Raw genomic sequence first — 17908 nt, 5'->3', positions numbered from 1 at the left:
GTCCTGACGAAGGGTCTCGGCCTGAAACGTCGACTGCACCTCTTCCTACAGATGCTGCCTGGCCTGCTGCGTTCACCAGCAACTTTGATGTGTGTTGCTGTCTCTAGTTCTGGTATCTTCACACACTTCATGCCCCCAGACATCTGGAACTTCCACTATGCTGCTAGTGTCTTCCACAGTGAAGACTGATGCAAAATACTTATTCAGTTTGTATGCTATTTCATTGTCCCCCATGACTACCTCTCCAGCATCTTTTTCCAGTGGTCCAATATGCACTCTTGCCTCTCGTTTACACTTTACGTATCTGAAGAAACTTTTGGTATCCTCTAATATTATTGGCTAGTTTACTTTAGTATTCTATCTTAACCTGCTTAATGACTTCATCTACCTTCTATTGGCTTTTTAAAAGCTTCCCAGTCCTCTTACTTCTCACTAAGCTTTGCTGTATTATATGCAGTCTCTTTGCTTTTATGTTGGCTTTGACTTGTTAGCCACAGATGTGTCATCTTGCCTTTAGAATACTACTTCCTCTTTGGGATCTCTCTCTCTCTCTCTCTCTCTCTCTCTCTCTCTCTCTCTCTCCATCTCTCTCTCCATCCTTTGTCTTCTGAATTGCTCTGCCGTCAGCCCTGCCAGTGTTCTTTAACAATCTGTTCTGGCCAACTCATCTATCATGCCTCTATAATTCCTTTTACTCCACTGTAATACTGATACATCAGACTTTAGCTTCTTCTACAATTTCGATCATATTATGATCACTTTCCCCCCAAGGATTCTTTTCTTAAGCTCTCTACTCAATTCTGGCTCAGTGCACAACACCCATTTGGCAGTGTTGGGAGAAAAAAAGGGAAAAGTAAAAGATGTGATCCAAGTAAAGCAGAACAACTAAAGGTGTGAGCAATAAAATGAGTGAAAATGAAAACTTTAACCAAAGTTAATCAGACTGAATTTTTAACCTGCATATCCTAAAGAAATGTTTGAAATTTCTCTATTTAACCAAGAAGCTAACAGCCTTGGTAAAGAACACTAAGCAAACATTATTGTGGTGTAATTTTTGGTGCAAAACCCACTTCCTGGCAAATTGCAAATCAAGCTTGTTTCAACATTGAATGAATCATCAGTGCAACTCTTGCTTGAAGAAGCAGACGTAAAGCTAGTATTTGGCACAGTATGAAACAAGTTGCAGGTGATTTCATGTTTATCCTTTCAAAATTAGTGCAAATTAATTTCAGGTCACAGTAACTCATTATGTGTTTGCAGAATCAGTTCATCTATCATACCAACCTATTTTGTTGTTAATCTGTGAAGAATTTTCCTTCCAGGCAACATTACTAGAGAGAGAGTTGCATACTTGTACCTATCTCCTGTTTTTGTTATCATAAGACACAAATCTGATGCATGCAGCACAATTGCTAGGTAGACCAGTATGATTACGAGGGCTAATAAGTATTTTTTAGTTGTTTACCATACATGTGGCACAGTTTTTTAAAGCCCACTGACAAGTTATTTGCTGTAAAGCTTGAATTTATGTAGCAGAATCCAAACTGTTAGTGCTCTTTTTCAAAGCCATTCACCAAAAGGACTGCCAATTTGAATAAGTATGGTTCTCTCAATTTCACTATTGTCTGAACAAGTTACTGAATGTTATTCCTCTTGCTTTGCATTTTAGCTACTTTCTGACCACTTTCCCTGTTTCTAGATCTATGTGACAAGAACCCTAGGAGTGAAAAATGTAGTTTAGATCCAATTTGAGCAGTGGTAAGGGGTTGTTGAATGATCTTGTTGTAAAGGGGCTGTTAGTAAAGAGTAATTGCTGTATGACACCATTTTAGCGTTGATTTTCAAAGTGACAAATTTCAATCTGAAACCAAAGTCTTAAAACCTAAAGAAAAGAACTGCAAAGGCATGAATTGAATCAAATTGACTTTATTTCTTACATCCTTCACATACATGGGGAGCAAAAATCTTTGTTATGCCTCCGTCTAAATGTGCAATCATAGTAATTTATAATAAACAGGACAGTCAATGTAACAGAAATACACTCAAATCAGCATGGTTGAATGTATCAGTCGGATGGCCTGGTGGAAGAAGCTGTCCTGGAGCCTGTTGGTCCTGGCTTTTATGCTGTGGTACCATTTCCTGGATGGTAGCAGCTGGAACAGTTTGTGGCTGGGGGGACCCGGGTCCCCAACAATCCTTTGGGCCCTTTTTTCCCCACACTCGTCTTTGTAAATGTCCTGAATCATGGGAAGTTCACAACTACAGATACGCTGGGCTGTCTGCACCACTCTCTGCAGAATCATGCGACTAAGGGAAGTACAGTTCCCATACCAGGCAGTGATGTGGCCAGTCAGGATGCTCTCAGTTGTGCCTCTGTAGAAATTTCTTAAGATTGGGGGCCCATACCAAACTTCCTCAACCGTCTGAGGTGAAAGAGGTGCTGTTGTGCCTTTATCACCACACAGCTGGTGTGTATAGACCACGTGAGGTCTTTGGTGATGTGGATGCCGAGAAACTTCAAGCTGTTTACCTTCCTACCCTGTCAATAGGGATTAGCCAGTCTCCATTCCTCCTGTAATCCACAACCAGCTCTTTCGTTTTTGCGACATTGAGGGAGAGGTTGTTTTCTTGACACCACTGTGTCAGAGAGATGACTTATTCTCTGTAAGCCACCTCGTTATTATTTGAGATTAGGCTAATCAATGTAGTGTCGTCAGCAAATTTGATTAGCAGATTGCGGCTGTGGGTGGCGACACAGTCATGGGCATACAGAGAGTAAGGGGACTTAGTACACAGCCCTGAGGGGCTGCTTTGTTGAGAATCAGAGGGGTGGAGGTGAGGGAGCCCACTCTCACCACCTGCCGGCGATCTGACAGGAATTCCAGGATCCAGCTGCACATGGCACGGTCAAGGCTGAGGTCTCTTGAGCTTTCTGTTGAGCCTGGATGGAATTATGGTATTGAATGCTGAACTGTAGTCTCACATAAGCATCCTTCTCCAGATGTGTAAAGACGGTATGTAGAGCAGTGGCTATTGTGACATCTGTCAGTTGTGTCGGCAGGCGAATTGTAGGGGGTCCAGTTTGGGTGGTTGGCAATCAAAGCGAGCGTTGGCAATTGTTGAATGGGCAAATACATTGAAAAGTTAGATTGACGGATGGTGGGGAACATTAAAGTAAATGGTGCGTATATTGCAAAAAAAAAACATAACCTGGAAGTGGAGAGTATTTTAGAGAATGACAAAGAAGGATCAAGAAATTCTGAACAAGAAAGCAGAATGAGTTGCCTGCTACAAACTATTGTCAGAATTTTGTGGATCTGCAGCAAAGACTAGCAAAGGCAAATGTGCTTCCCATAAAGACCAGAATTTATAAATGGGAAAAAGAACTGAATAATTACTTTGTGGGAAAATATTTTTTAAAATCCTGTAAAAACATCAGCGAAGCAAGGGTCAAGGGAGAATGAGGTACTGAAGTAATGTGTCAGTCAAAAATGGACTAGATTTAGTAAGCTTGAAAACTATAAATTCCAAAGGGCCTGTGATTGACATTCCAGACTTTTGAACAGTTGGCTGTAGAAATGGTGAATGCCAGTATTATCTTTCTGAATATTGTGGATTGAACAGTAGAAAGTATCACGCTACAATTTAAGAAAGAAGTGGGAACTATCAACCTGTTAACTTAATATCAGCTGTAGCAGAATTCTGCAATTTATAATGATGGCCATAATAAAACTATAGGATCAAGCAGAATTGGGAAGACTGGAATATAACATTTGAATAATCTCTAAGGATAAGTAAAATGGTGGTAATTGGTGTATATACTGTTATTTGGACATAACTGAGGTAGGAGTACAATGAGTGGGGGCAATAGTATGGCTTAGGGTTGGTTATTTGGAAGAAAGAAAAAGTTTGTATAAACAGATTGTTAGCAGTTGTTACTGGAGAGAACTGTAGAAATCAATACTTGGGGCCCCAGCAATTCACAATCTGAGGAAGATACTAAATGTTATTTCCTGGTAATACTAACCTAGTATTGTGAGCTTGGAGAACATAGTGACTTAAAGCTGAGTAAACTAGAATATGGCACATTGAATTTAATGCAGAACATTAAGAATTCATCCACTTTGGTGCAGAGGACAGAAAACCAGAATATTTCTTAATTGGGTAGTACATTTGCTCAAATGGGTTTGGGTTTTCTTGCACACAGTCATTGTAGGCCAACATGTAGTCACGATAAGAGAATGAATGATATGCGAGCCTTTATGAAAAGGTTTCTGAGTAAACAAATTATTACTTGGTGAGACTGCACCGGTGGAATCTACTTACCTAAGAAAGGATGCTCTTGGCATACAGGGAATGTAGTGGAGATTCACCAGACTCATTCCAGGCTTGCCAGGTTCGGATGTGAAGGGGCTGAATAGATTATAGACAGACAGATAGATAGATACTTCATTGTTCCCAAAGGAAATTGCAGTGTCACATAAGCATTCCAAGTGCACAGATATAAATATTAGAAGAGAAGTAGAAAGAATGAAAAACAAGTTACCACAAACAGTTTAACAGGAAGGGATCTTCACCTCCCCGACCATAGCTGCACTCATTATAGAGCCGAATGGCTGAGGGTAAGAATGACCTCATATAGTGCTCTTTGGAGTAGTGAAGTTGTCTTGGCCTGTTACTAAAAGCACTTCTCTGTTCAGCCATGGTGGTATCCAGAGGGTGAGAAACATTGTCCAGAACTGCCAGGATTTTCCTTATGTCCTTTGTTCTACCACAGCCTCCAGTTCGACTCCTTTAACAGAGCCAGACTTTCTAATGAGTTTATTGAACCTGTTGGCATCACCCGTGTTGATGACATTGCCCCTGCACACCATCACATAGAAGACTGTACTGGTGACAACAGACTGGTGGAACATGTGAAGAAGGCCTGCATACTCCAAAGGAACTTAGTCTCCTCAGGAAGTAGAGGCAACTCTGGGTCTTGTGCACAGCCTGTGTTCTGGTGCTCCACGCAAGTCTGTCGTCCTGGTGTACTCCCAAGTACTTGTAGGTCCTCACCACATCCAGGTCCTCACCATCAGTAGTAACGGCAAGCACTGCAGGCTTGGTCTTCCTAAAGTCCATCACCATCTCCTTTGTCTTACTAATGTTGAGCTGAAAATGATTTAGCTTGCACCATTCAGTAAAGCTTAGAAGAATGAGCAATCTTATTTGAAACATACACCATTCAGATGGGTCTTGACAAACTGGATGCAGGAAGGAAGATTACCCTTTCTGAGGTATATAGAACTAAGTGTGATAATAGCAGAATAAGGTGCAAATCATTTAGGACTAAAGGAGAAATTTCTTTGTACAGAGAGTGGTGATTCTTTGCAATCCTCTCTCAGAGCAGTAGAGGCTCCATTATTCAAAACAGTAGTGGAGGAAAAGGAATCTGAGGTGATATAGCATCTGTAATGCTCCAGAAATTGAGATTAGGTTTTCAATTTTATGTGCAATGTATAAAATCAGTGCATTGAAATGGGACAGGGCAGTTTTGCTGCTAACCAAAGATATCAACTCTGCAATATTGTTGGTGCAGCACTGAAAGTTAATGTAATCTTTAGTAAGAGCATGCATTTGAAAGCATATGTATTGTTATTTGCACAGGCTGAAATATACATTTCATTGTCTTAAATGTATTAAATTTAATTATTTTATTAATAATGTGTTGTAATAACTCAAATAAATCAACTTTGAGCACCACTTAAAAATGAAAACAAAAATCCCAAAATGAATTAAAAATAAAATCTGAAAATGTAAGTGGGAGGAGTACTTTCTGGCTTGTACCGGAAGTTGTTTAAATAGAATTTGGAAAGTAATGTGGTAAATATGAAGTGTGCATCTGTGACTCTATTTGCATCTTTTCTAGAGGTTAGAATTCAGAAAATAATTTAGCCATAGAGCACTACAGCAGAGAAACGGGCCCTTTAGTCCACCTGTTGTTCTGCCTTGTCCCATCAACCCATACCCATGCCCCTCCCATCCATGTACTTAACCACACTTGTGTTAACTGCTGCATTTGAACCTGCATTCATTATTTCTGCTGGTAATTTGCAGCAAATTGTACAAATAATGCTAATAACCAACTATTATCTTGACAACATAAAATAGGAAATCAATTTTCTGATGTATATTCTTTTCCTCTGAATACGGTTACAGTTTTGTATTGCTTTTCAACTGCAGGTACGTGCTGGCACACTTTTACATTAAGTTTGTCCATAAAAATCCTGGATATAAAAGTTGCATGTAAAGTTTATTTTATCTTTGAATTAAAATAATGTCAATATATCTTGCTACTCCATTGGCAACCTCCCCAAGTTTTTAAGCCAGGCTGTCACTGATGGAGGGGTTATTTTGTTATCAGGCTGTTCTTTATTCAGTAATATGAAATAGTAGCTTTGAACTGGCTGTCATTAGAAGCAAGATGTGCTGGGATAGGTTCCTGTGCCGAAGACGCCGCGCCCCAGTGGCCTCAATGACTATAGACCAGTGGCATTGACTTCCCACATCATGAAGACCCTGGAGAGACTTATTCTGGAGCTATAGATAGGCCACACTTAGATCCCCTCCAGTTCACCTACCAGCCCCGACTAGGAGTTGAGGATGCCATCATCTACCTGCTGAACCGTGTCTACGCCCACCTGGACAAGCCAGCGAGCACTGTGAGGGTCATGTTTTTTGACTTCTCCAGTGCATTCAACACCATCCGCCCTACTCTGTTGGGGGAGAAGCTGACAGCGATGCAGGTGGATGCTTTCCTGCTGTCATGGATTCTTGATTACCTGACTGGCAGATCACAGTACGTGTGCTTGCAACACTGTCTGTCAGACAGAGTGATCAGCAGCACTAGGGCTCCACAGGGGACTGTCTTATCTCCCTTTCTCTTCACTATTTACACCTCGGACTTCAACTACTGCACAGAGTCTTGTCATCCTCAGAAGTTTTCTGATGACTCTGCCATAGTTGGATGCATCAGCAAGGGAGATGAGGCTGAGTACAGGGCTACGGTAGGAAACTTTGTCACATGGTGTGAGCAGAATTATCTGCAGCTTAATGTGAAAGAGACTAAGGAGCTGGAGGTGGACCTGAGGAGGGCTAAGGTACTGGTGACCCCTGTTTCCATCCAGGGGGTCAGTATGGACATGGTGGAGGATTACAAGTACCTGGGGATACAAATTCACAATAAACTGGACTGGTCAAAGAACTCTGAGGCTGTCTACAAGAAGGGTCAGAGCCATCTCTATTTCCTGAGGAGACTGAGGTCCTTTAATATCTGCTGGACAATGCTGAGGATGTTCTACTAGTCTGTGGTGGCCAGTGCTATCATGTTTGCTATTGTGTGCTGAGGCAGCAGGCTGAGGGTAGCAGACACCAACAGAATCAACACACTCATTCGTAAGGCCAGTGATGTTGTGGGGATGGAACTGGACTCTCTGACGGTAGTGTCTGAAAAGAGGATGCTGTCCAAGTTGCATGCTGTCTTGGACAATGTCTCCCATCCACTACATAATGTACTGGGTGGGCACAGGACTACATTCAGCCAGAGACTCATTCCACCGAGATGCAACACTGAGCGTCATAGGAAGTCATTCCTGCCTGTGGCCATCAAACTTTACAACTCCTCCCTTGGAGGGTCAGACACCCTGAGCCAATAGGCTGGTCTGGGGTGACCAGCTGACTTATTTCCTGGCATAATTTACACATTATTTAATTATTTATGGTTTTATATTGCTATATTTATACTCTATTCTTGGTTGGTGCAACTGTAACGAAACCAAATTTCCCTCGGGGTCAATAAAGTATGACTGTGACTACACAGTTATTTTTTATTGTATTTGTAAATTCATTTCCTTTCATGTACAGCTTTGGAGACATTTGTTGCATGTGCAGGTGAAAGATTATTAACTGGAGATTGTACTTTACTCCCAAAGCAGTGGAGCTGAGTTTTAGAAGGCAAGTACAATCAGGGATTAATGCTTTACTCGTATTGATAGCCAATGACAATGACCATTCCTGTTACACCCCCATCCATGTCAACACAATATATACATAAGCCAAAATGGATTTTAGAAACTGTAGGACATTGATGTTCAGGATGACATCAATATGTCAATGTATGTCCTTATAATATCTGATATCCTTATAATCAAAAGCAAGTGAGTTTGGTGGATTTCATAGACATTAATGTGTTTTAATTTTTCCAAACAACATCCCTGGAGAAATTCCCAAATTTTACTAGACTCCTCTAGATTTTGAAACAGCAATCACTTCTGCCATGAAAACATCCAAAATAACATAACTACTTAGAGTTTTAAATCTACCAGAAGTCACTGACCGGGTAGTATATTCTCAGCTATTCAGATCTGGATGTGGGTGCCCAGGAGTGGTCTGAATTTTAGAACTCCAGATTAATGGAAGAGATGCTGGCCATAGATTTTTTTGGGGATCTTTCAGCATGTTTATTGTGCCTATCACATGTCATTCTCTAGGGGAAAGGAATTTAACAATTGCATTACAAATTTGTATAATTCCTTTGATATCAGAAAGGAGGAATTTTTTTAATGTACACTCTTTCAGGATTAGTGATGGAAATTTCTTTTAAAGTCCTATTTATTTTATGGTAGCTATTTTTTAATCTGTGACTTCTTTTCTAACAGCAGGGCTCTCAAACTGTGAAAAGTGTCCCAACAAAGAAAGAGACAAGAACAGTCCAAGGAAAGCAAAGAATAAGTCAGAAACCTCCAAAGGGGATGTTTCTTCTTCAAGAGGATCTTGATGCTTTGTCTGCAAGTTCTGGTGCTGCTAACACGGTCCTAAGGCAGCTTGATATGGAACTGGTCTCTCTTAAACGTCAAGTAAGCACTGTCTTCAGCCTTTTAAATAGCTTTTTGGAAGTTTTTCCAAGAAAAGTCTTTTGTGATCATCACTTTGAGGAAAAATCAGTGATGCTCATCCGGTGAGCAAAGACCTATTTGACTGGGCCTCTGTTTGTGGGATAGCCTTTCTCTTTCAAGAAATTACTCGAATGTTTACATACTACATGGGTCCAAAAATTGCATGACGTATCCCACATGAGATCTCATGGAAACAACTGCAAGACTTCCTTACCTTTGAAATCCTTTTTGCAATAATTGCTTATTTACATGCATGTTTATTTCCAGTTCCTTTTAAACCAGCACAAGATGTTTATTAGTTTTCCAGCATTTGCTGTTTTACTATTCTAATGGTGGAAAGTTGTGTTTTCCTGCGTAATACTCCATTTGGTGTCTTTTTGCTGATATATTTAACCTTTGATCCATTTGACAGCACTTGTATCAACCTCACAGCTTGCTTTTCCGGGTAGTTTCCTGATAAGCTAGGATATGCTACTGTGCATCTTTTCATCCAAAGGCATAAATGTAATTTAATTTGCTACCGGCAATTATAATCGTCACTGCAATTCAGTAATGCAATACTGTGTAAAGGTCTTGGGTGCATGTATACAGCACAGTACTATACTTGTCAACGTGGAGCAGAGAGCGAGTTTGTAAATTTGGCAGAAGCAAAGGATGTTGGGAATGGTGAGGGTAGAGTGCTGCGGGAGCAGTGTAGGACAGGTGCCAGAGGAGTGTCAGGCAAGGGGTTGGTGTGGGGCGGACATGTCCAGCCTTTACACCAGGCAAGGTCATTTGATTTTAAACAATTGGTTGTATGACCATTGCAGAATGTCTCTCAGGTGCTTTAGGAACATAGAAAACCTACAGCACAATACAGGCCCTTCGGCCCACAAGTTGTGCCGAACATGGCCTTACTTGAGAAATTACCTAGGGTTACCCATAGCCCTCTATTTTTCTGAGCTCTACATACCTGTCCAGGAGTCTCTGGAAAGACCTTATTGCATCTGCCTCCACCGTCGCCAGCAGCCCATTCCACGCACTCACCACTCCCTGCTTTTAAAAAAAACACAAGCAAACAATAACAGCTTACCCCTGACATCTCTGTACCTACTTCCAAGCACCTTAAAACTGTGCCCTCTCGTGTTAGCTATTCCAGCCCTGGAAAAAAGCCTCTGGCTATCCACACAATCAATGCTTCTCATCATCTTGTACACCTCTATCAGGTCACCTCTCATCCTCTGTCGCTCCAAGAAAAAAAGGCTGAGTTCACTCAACCTATTCTCATAAGGCATGCTCCCCAATCCAGGTAATAGCCTTGTAAATCTCCTCTGCACCGTTTCTATGGTTTCCACATCTTTCCTATAGTGAGGTGACCAGAACTGAGCACAGTACTCCAAGTGGGGTCTGACCATGGTCCTGTATAGCTGCAACATTATCTCTTGGCTCCTAAACTCAATCCCACGATTGATGAAGGCCAATGCACTGTATGCTTTCTTAACCACAGAGTCAACCTACGCAGCAGTCTTGAGTGTCCTGTGGACTCGGACCCCAAGATCCCTCTAATCCTCCAAACTGCCGAGAGTCTTACCATTAATACTATATTTTGCCATCATATTTGACCTACCAAAATGAACCACCTCACACCTGTCTGGGTTGAACTCCATCTGCCATTTCTCAGCCCAGTTTTGCATCCTATCAACGTCCTGCTGTAACCTCTGACAGCCCTCCACACTATCCACAACACCTCCAACCTTTCTGCTCCCTCCTCTCTTCCTTCCCCTTTTACCAACCATGATTCCACTTTCTCTGCTTCCTTCCCACTGTCAATCCACAATAGAGACCTATATCAGAATCAGGTTTATCATCACTCACTCATGTCATGATTTTTTTTAGCAGCAGTACAGTACAATAATAAAATTACTACAGTACTGTGCAGAAGTCTTGGGCATCCTAGCTACAGTAAATACATGTGCCGAAGACATCTGCATGGTGCTGTACTTAGATGCCTGCCTTCCTTTGTGTTTTAAATATAGAATCAAATTTTCCTTGTCCTTCAGTGTTTTTATAATTATATTTGACCTGACAGATCCATGCAACTTCCTGGAAGAGCAATCCCATTAGTCACATTCCTTCTCTCCTCATTGCCTTGTTCTCCTGCAGCTTATCTCCTTCTCTTGCCCATTAACATACACTAAGAGATACCGTCAGCAGTCAGCTTGCTATATAAGGTAGTGGAGTCAGAGAACCCATTGGAAAGTCCCGCATACATACACAGACATCACCTTAGAGCTTGATTGAATGCCCAGGGCTCTCTTTAGTTGCAAGATAGGGACACTAACGGCAGTCCATTTGGACTGAGTCAGAATATTCTTTTGAAATTGATATTTGTGAACCCTCCAAGTTCTCTTTCCAAGTGATAATTGTTGTGCAGATGCTCATGACTCTACTCTGTATCCACAGATGCTATCTGACCTGCTGAGTATTTAAAACTGATGCTGGAAGTTTAAAAAAAAACAGGATGCTGTAGATATTGAGCAGGTCAGGCAGTTTCTCTGGAGAGAGATACATTTCAGATCAGTGTCATTTCATCATTATTCCTGATGCTGCCTGACCAGAGCACCTTCAATATGTGTTTGAAACACTTTTTCCTAAATTTGGTTGAAAGAAAAATGAGCAAAAAGTCCTAAAATTTGTGAAGCTGTTTGATTTGATCTGCATTGCATGATCATTGATTACAAGATCAATCTAGTCTATTTTGCCGATACTGTCAGTGAAGTGAGTATCAACCAGCGTACTATCACTGGCATATGTCATTTTTTTTTTTGGTTTGTGGCAGCAGTACCTTGCAATACTTAATAATAGAAGACTACAAATTTCAATAAGACTTGTATTTTAAAAAAATTAAATAACTAGTGCAAAAAGATATTTTGATGTAGACCAGTGGGCACCTTGAGTCTTTTCCACAGTTCAGTCAATTGGGACTGATCATTCTCAGCATCATTTTCTAACTCTATCCCCATATTACTTGATTCCCTTAATATTCAGAAATCTATTGATCTGTTTGGATGAATTCTGACCTAACCTCCACAGTTCGCTGTGTAGAAATTTCCCAAGAATCACCACTCCTGATCATCCCAGCCTTGCATGATGGAATGAATGTTTACAGGGACTGGGCCAGCAGGGAAACTAGTGGAAGAGGCTGAGTGTGTGCAGGTTTGGGGACCGTAGGCAGATGATTGGGAGTGAATCAGAATCACACGGGTTGAATATCACTGGCAAATGTCATGAAATTTCTTGTTTTTCTGCAGCAATACACACACACACACACACACACACACACACACACACACACACACTAATTTTGGAGTGTGTGTGGTAAAGAGAGGAAAAATGATAAGGTAGAAATATAATGGCAGGGAGGGTGTTTGTGAGACATTGAATGTGTCTTCGGGCTCCAGTAGCAACTCCTTGATGGTAGCAAGGAGAAGAGAGCATGTCCTGGATAATGGGAGTTCTTAATGACGGATGCCACCTTTTAAATGTGTTCCCGATGCTGGAGAGGATGGTAACCATGATGGGGCTGGCTGAGTTTACAACTTTCTGCAGCTTTCCATCATCCTGTGCAGTGGCCCCTTGATACCAGATGGTGGTGCAGCCAATTACAACATTCTTCACAGTAGATCTGTAGAAATTTGCAAAGTCTTTGGTGATATACCAAGTCTCCTCAAACTCCTGATGAATTATGGCTACTGTTGTTCCTCTCTGTAATTGCATTGATATGTTGGGGCCAGAATAGATCCTCAGAGGTGTTTACACCCAAGAACTTAAAACTGCTCATCCTTTCCACTGCTGATCCCTCGATTATGACTGGTCTGTGTTCCCTTGACTTTCCTTTGCTCAAGTCTGTTAATGGTCTTGCTAAGGTTGAGTGCAAGGTCTTACTTGGTCTCACTGATCTATCTTGCTCCTGTATACCTCCTCATCACCATCTGAAATTCTGCCAACAACGTTTGTATCATTGGCAAATTTATAGATGGCATTTGAGCTGTGCCTAGCCACACTCTTGGGTGTGGAGAGAGTAGAGCAGTGGGCTAAACATGCATCCTGAAAGTCTGCCAGTTGATGGGAGAAAGCTAATACGGAGAAAGGTGGTCGATGAATCTTCAGATTTGCTCACCACCTGTGTCTTACAATCAGATTAAATTCACCTCTCCAAAATATACTCTTCCTTCCAGGTGTCCCTTTGTCTTCCAGCATATCCCCTACCTCCCACCCTTTCAATTCACTGTACCTGGCACTGCTGATCCTTTAAAACCACCCGACTTTTACGTCTGGTCCTCCCAAACCTGTAATTGGTCTCCATGAATTAGATTCAGAGACATGAGCCAATGCCGGCACCTCTGATTATTAACTAATTAATTGTGTAGGAAGGGGATCATCCTTGGCTACGAAGGGCTGTAAAATCAAAGGGACTGCTCAGCACTCTTTGATAAAGCTCGATAAAAGAAAAAAAAGTAATATAAATGTGATAGTAAAGAACAACGTGCATCCTTGAAAGTCATCCTCACAAGTCAGTGATGAGGATGAGGGAAGAATTATTCATTGCCTAGTACTATGTAGTGCTGAATGGCAGCAAAAAATAAGTGGTAAGTTTAAAATATTCCAGAGGAATATTTTTATCATTTCTTAATACATGCATTACTAAATGACAATTAAAGAGGACTGTGGTGTCCTCATAATCTAATCTAATTTAATCTAAAATGTCATTGGAGACATTTATTTTAATTTTATTTAGAGAGACAACACCGTACAGGCCTTCCTGCCTTGCAATCTGAGCTCCCCGGCAACCCAGCTAGTTAAACCTTCCCTAATCACAGGACAGTTTACTATGGCAATTGGACTATAATCAATATGGCTTTGTAATGTGGGAGGAAATCCACACACTCACGGGAAGGACATCCAAACTTAGAGACAGCAGAGGTAGTGAACTCTGAACTCCGCCCCAGGCTGTAATGGCGTCGTGCTAACCACTACATTACCATGGTACCCCTGGTACCACATTCTTTGCTCATGAGTTTTTTTTTTTAAATTCTAGATCCAGAATGTGAAACAAATAAATGGTGCTCTGAAACAAAAATTACATGGTGGGATAGAGGAATTCAAGCCATTGGAGGTAAAGAAGTGTTCGCCTAGATGAAATCTGCATGTATTATTTATATTATCTTAAATATGTCCCTGCCTAAAGCATTAGAAAGATGCTCTTTGTTCTCACATACCTAGTGTACTTTATGAGCATGATGCATCGATACACTTTTTAAACACAAGATAGTGTCACATGAAGTCTTTTATTCTTTGTGTGAAGCACCCCAACTTCTGTAATTGTTCACGTGTTGCCACCCTCTTGTTGCCAATCTTTATTTTATTGTATTTTAAATAACATGAGTTGAGTTTTGAGCTAGTGGTATCCAAGTCAGTATTGGCCCTTCTCCTGGTCCCATTCTATAAGCGATGAACTGTGTAATGAAAAGCATACTGTTAGCATGCCTCTGCCTTAATTGACAGAAGCGACAGGCAACTTGCACTTAAAATCGGTAGTAACTTGCAGCTGGGCGGTAAATTAGCTTATGAAAACCCAGCAGAAATTGCAGAAGAGATTGCTTGATTTTTGCTCCTAAGCTTGGGTTCAGACTTGTGCTCATTTTGCTTTGCCTTTTGTAAAAATAGTTTCTTTGTATTCATTCTATAAAAATTCCATTAACATTTTAATATCTTGTTAACTCTGCAGTCTTTAATTCAGGAAACATGAGTAAAAGAATATGTAGTTTCTAATCCAGGCTCAGCATCGTTGTGCTGAATTGATGGTACACATGATTCAAGGCCAGTTTAATTTTCCAGGAATAGAGTGACCAAGATGTCTAAATCCTGTGTTCCAGATGGTATTTAATCCAATCTAATATATTTGCAGAACAATGTTCTTCATACTGTGCCCCAACCTACATTGAAATACAAGAAAATATTCTGTTTAACATTTCTTTTTGTTGGCCTTTTAAAAATTTATTAACAGAAGATTAGGTCACAGGGTGAGCTTGCCAATCAGATACAGTGATGTTATGATAGGAGTCGGGTAGTGCAGAGTTGATTCTTCAGGTTTGAGTTCTGTGCCAGATAAGGTACTGTAGGAATCAGTGCTGGATCCGTCTATGTTAACGATCTGGATGCAAGCATGGGTGATATGATTAGAAAATTTGTGGACGACACCAATATTGGTGATGTAGTGGACAATGATGAAGTTTGTCAAAGATACAGCAAATTCTAGATCAACAATGGAAGTGGACAAAGGAATGGCAAGTTGTATTTAACATAGTCAAATATGAAACTGTGCATTTTGGGAAGGTAAACCAGTATAGGATATACAAATTGAATGGCAGGACCTAGGGGAATGTTGTAGAAGAGAGACCAAAGGATATAACTGTGTGAAAGTAGTAATACAGACAGGGTGTTGAGGAAGGAATGTCACATGCTCTTAATTGGTTAGGGCATTGTCAACCCATTACAGCCATACAAGACCTTGGTAGGACCATTCTTGGAGTATTATGTTCTGTTTTGGTTTCCCACCTATAGGAAGGATGTTACAGATGAAAAGGATACAGAAAAAAATCAAGAGGATGCTACCAGGACAGGAGAGCTAGAATTAAGGACAGGCTGAGATTGCTTTCCTTTGAGTGAAAGAAGCTGAAGGTCAACCTGTTAAAGATTTGTATATAAAATCATTAGGGCAAAGTTGAAGTGGGTGGTCACATTTTTTCCAAGGGTAGGGGAGTTTAAAACTAGAGGGCACTGGTTTCAGATAAGAAGGGAAAGGTGGGAAGGGAACATACAAATGTGTAGATATATGGCTGCCAGAGTGTACGTAGGGGTAAGACATTAGAAACTTGGATAGAAAAGATTTAGAAGAATATTGGCCAAGTGCAAGCAAATGGAATTAGGTTCGGGTAACAAAACAACTATTTCCATGCTTCATATCTCTATAGTATTCTTCACTGAGGTAATGCATGTTCTTTTAAAGTTCCTAATACCCATTTGGAGATGGTATTTTTAAATCATCCTTGACTTGGATAGTTTGGCCATTCAAGTCAAACTGGAAAATTTGAAGTTCCTATCCCAATAGTCATCTCATGTTTAAAATATGTCATTTGTCACATTTTACAATAAGAGAATTGATCGATAGATACTTTATTGATCCCAAAGGAAATTACAGCATCACAGTAGTATTACAAGTGCACAGATATACAAATATTAGAAGAGAAGTAAGAAAGAATAAAAGTTACCTTAAAAATAAGATGTACAAGATTTACAATTAAAAGATTACAAGATATACAAGATTTATAGTTCCACACTGATAAGATGGTAGTGCAAGAATTATTGTAATATTATACAGTAATGGGTGCACATTCACACTGTCCAGATAAGAAGTGATGATAGTATTGCACAGGGTGTCCACGATAGCAGGGTGTGGTAAACGGAGCTAAGGAGAGCTCTGGTAAACAGGTTAATGGCCTCACAGGAGGGGGGTCGTTGCTTCCCCTGCTATAGGTTAACTCATTATAGAGCCTAACGGCCGAGGGTAAGAATGACTTCATGTAGTGCTGTTGGAGCAGCGCAGTTGTCTTAAGCTTTTACTGAAGGTGCTCCTCTGTTCAACCAAGGTGGCATGGAGAGGGTAAGAAACATTGTCTAGTGTTGCCAGGATTTTCCGGAGGGTTCTTTGTTCAATCACAGCCTCTAGTGTGTCCAGTTTGACTCCTTTCTAATCAGTTTATTGAGCCTGTTGGCATCAGCAATGTTAATGCCATTGCCCTAGCACACCACCACATAGAAGATTGTACTGGCGACAACAGACTGGTAGAACACGTGAAAGAGACACCTGCACACTCCAAAGGACCTCAGTCTCCTCAGGAAATGGAAGCGACTCTGGCCCTTGTACGCAGCATCTGTGTTGGTGCTCCACTCAAGTCTGACATCCGGGTGCATCCCCAGGTACTTGTAGGTCCTCACCACATCCTCACCATCAATAGCAACAGGGAGCAATGCAGGCTCAGTCTTCCTAAAGCCTATCACCATCTCCTTTGTCTTACTAATGTTGAGCTGCAGATGATTCAGCTTCATCATTTGACAAAGTCCTCCACCAGGGCCCTGTATTCATCCTCCCATCCTCCAGGGAGGTCTGGAGGGGGATGAGGACCATCACTGAGTTCCGGCAAACTAGCAACAGAGGAGCGGAAGGCAGTGTGGACAGGGCCAACGAACTTAACCTGTTCTTTAACAGATTTGACATTGTGGCCCCTGCCCATCCCACACATGATTCATCTGTTGTTGGCCCCCAACCAACACATATTCCACTCTCCCCTCCTACCCCTCCTCACAGTCCCCCACCCTGCTCTCATGACTATACTCCTTCCCCACACAAAACCACCACGGTGGGCTTCACAGCTCTACAGGTGAGAAGACAGCTGAAACGTCTCAACCCGAGCAGGGCTGCAGGACCGGATGGTGTCAGTACCAGGGTGCTCAAAGTCTGTGCCCCTCAGCTATGTGGAGTACTTCACCATGTATTCAACCTGAGCCTGAGGCTCCGGAGGGTTCCTGTATTGTGGAAGACGTCCTGCCTCGTCCCTGTGCCGAAGACGCCGCGCCCCTGCCATAGTTGGATGCATCAGCAAGGGAGATGAGGCTGAGTACAGGGCTACGGTAGGAAACTTTGTCACATGGTGTGAGCAGAACTATCTGCAGCTTAATGTGAAAAAGACTAAGGAGCCGGTGGTGGACCTGAGGAGGGCTAAGGCACCAGTGATCCCTGTTTCCATCCAGGGGGTCAGTGTGGACATGGTGGAGGATTACAAATACCTGGGGATACGAATTGACAATAAACTGGACTGGTCAAAGAACACTGAGGCTGTCTACAAGAAGGGTCAGAGCCGTCTCTATTTCCT

The 17908-nt window shown here is 41.5% G+C and overlaps 1 protein-coding gene across 1 annotated transcript in view; it reads left to right on the top strand.

Moving 5' to 3' along the window:
* The window catches only part of rcor1 (REST corepressor 1), a 107525-nt gene that overhangs the window by 82545 nt on the left and 7072 nt on the right, over positions 1-17908 (top strand). The window contains exons 8-9 of the mRNA XM_072270225.1: positions 8700-8897; positions 14014-14091. Coding sequence (XP_072126326.1) covers positions 8700-8897; positions 14014-14091 — 276 coding nt within the window. The remainder of the gene's footprint in view (positions 1-8699; positions 8898-14013; positions 14092-17908) is intronic.

This window comes from Mobula birostris, chromosome 1 (assembly GCF_030028105.1).
Source record: "Mobula birostris isolate sMobBir1 chromosome 1, sMobBir1.hap1, whole genome shotgun sequence".
Lineage (NCBI taxonomy): Eukaryota > Metazoa > Chordata > Chondrichthyes > Myliobatiformes > Myliobatidae > Mobula > Mobula birostris.
Note: the sequence above shows the minus strand (reverse complement) of the source record. Positions and strands in the feature narration are given on the sequence as shown.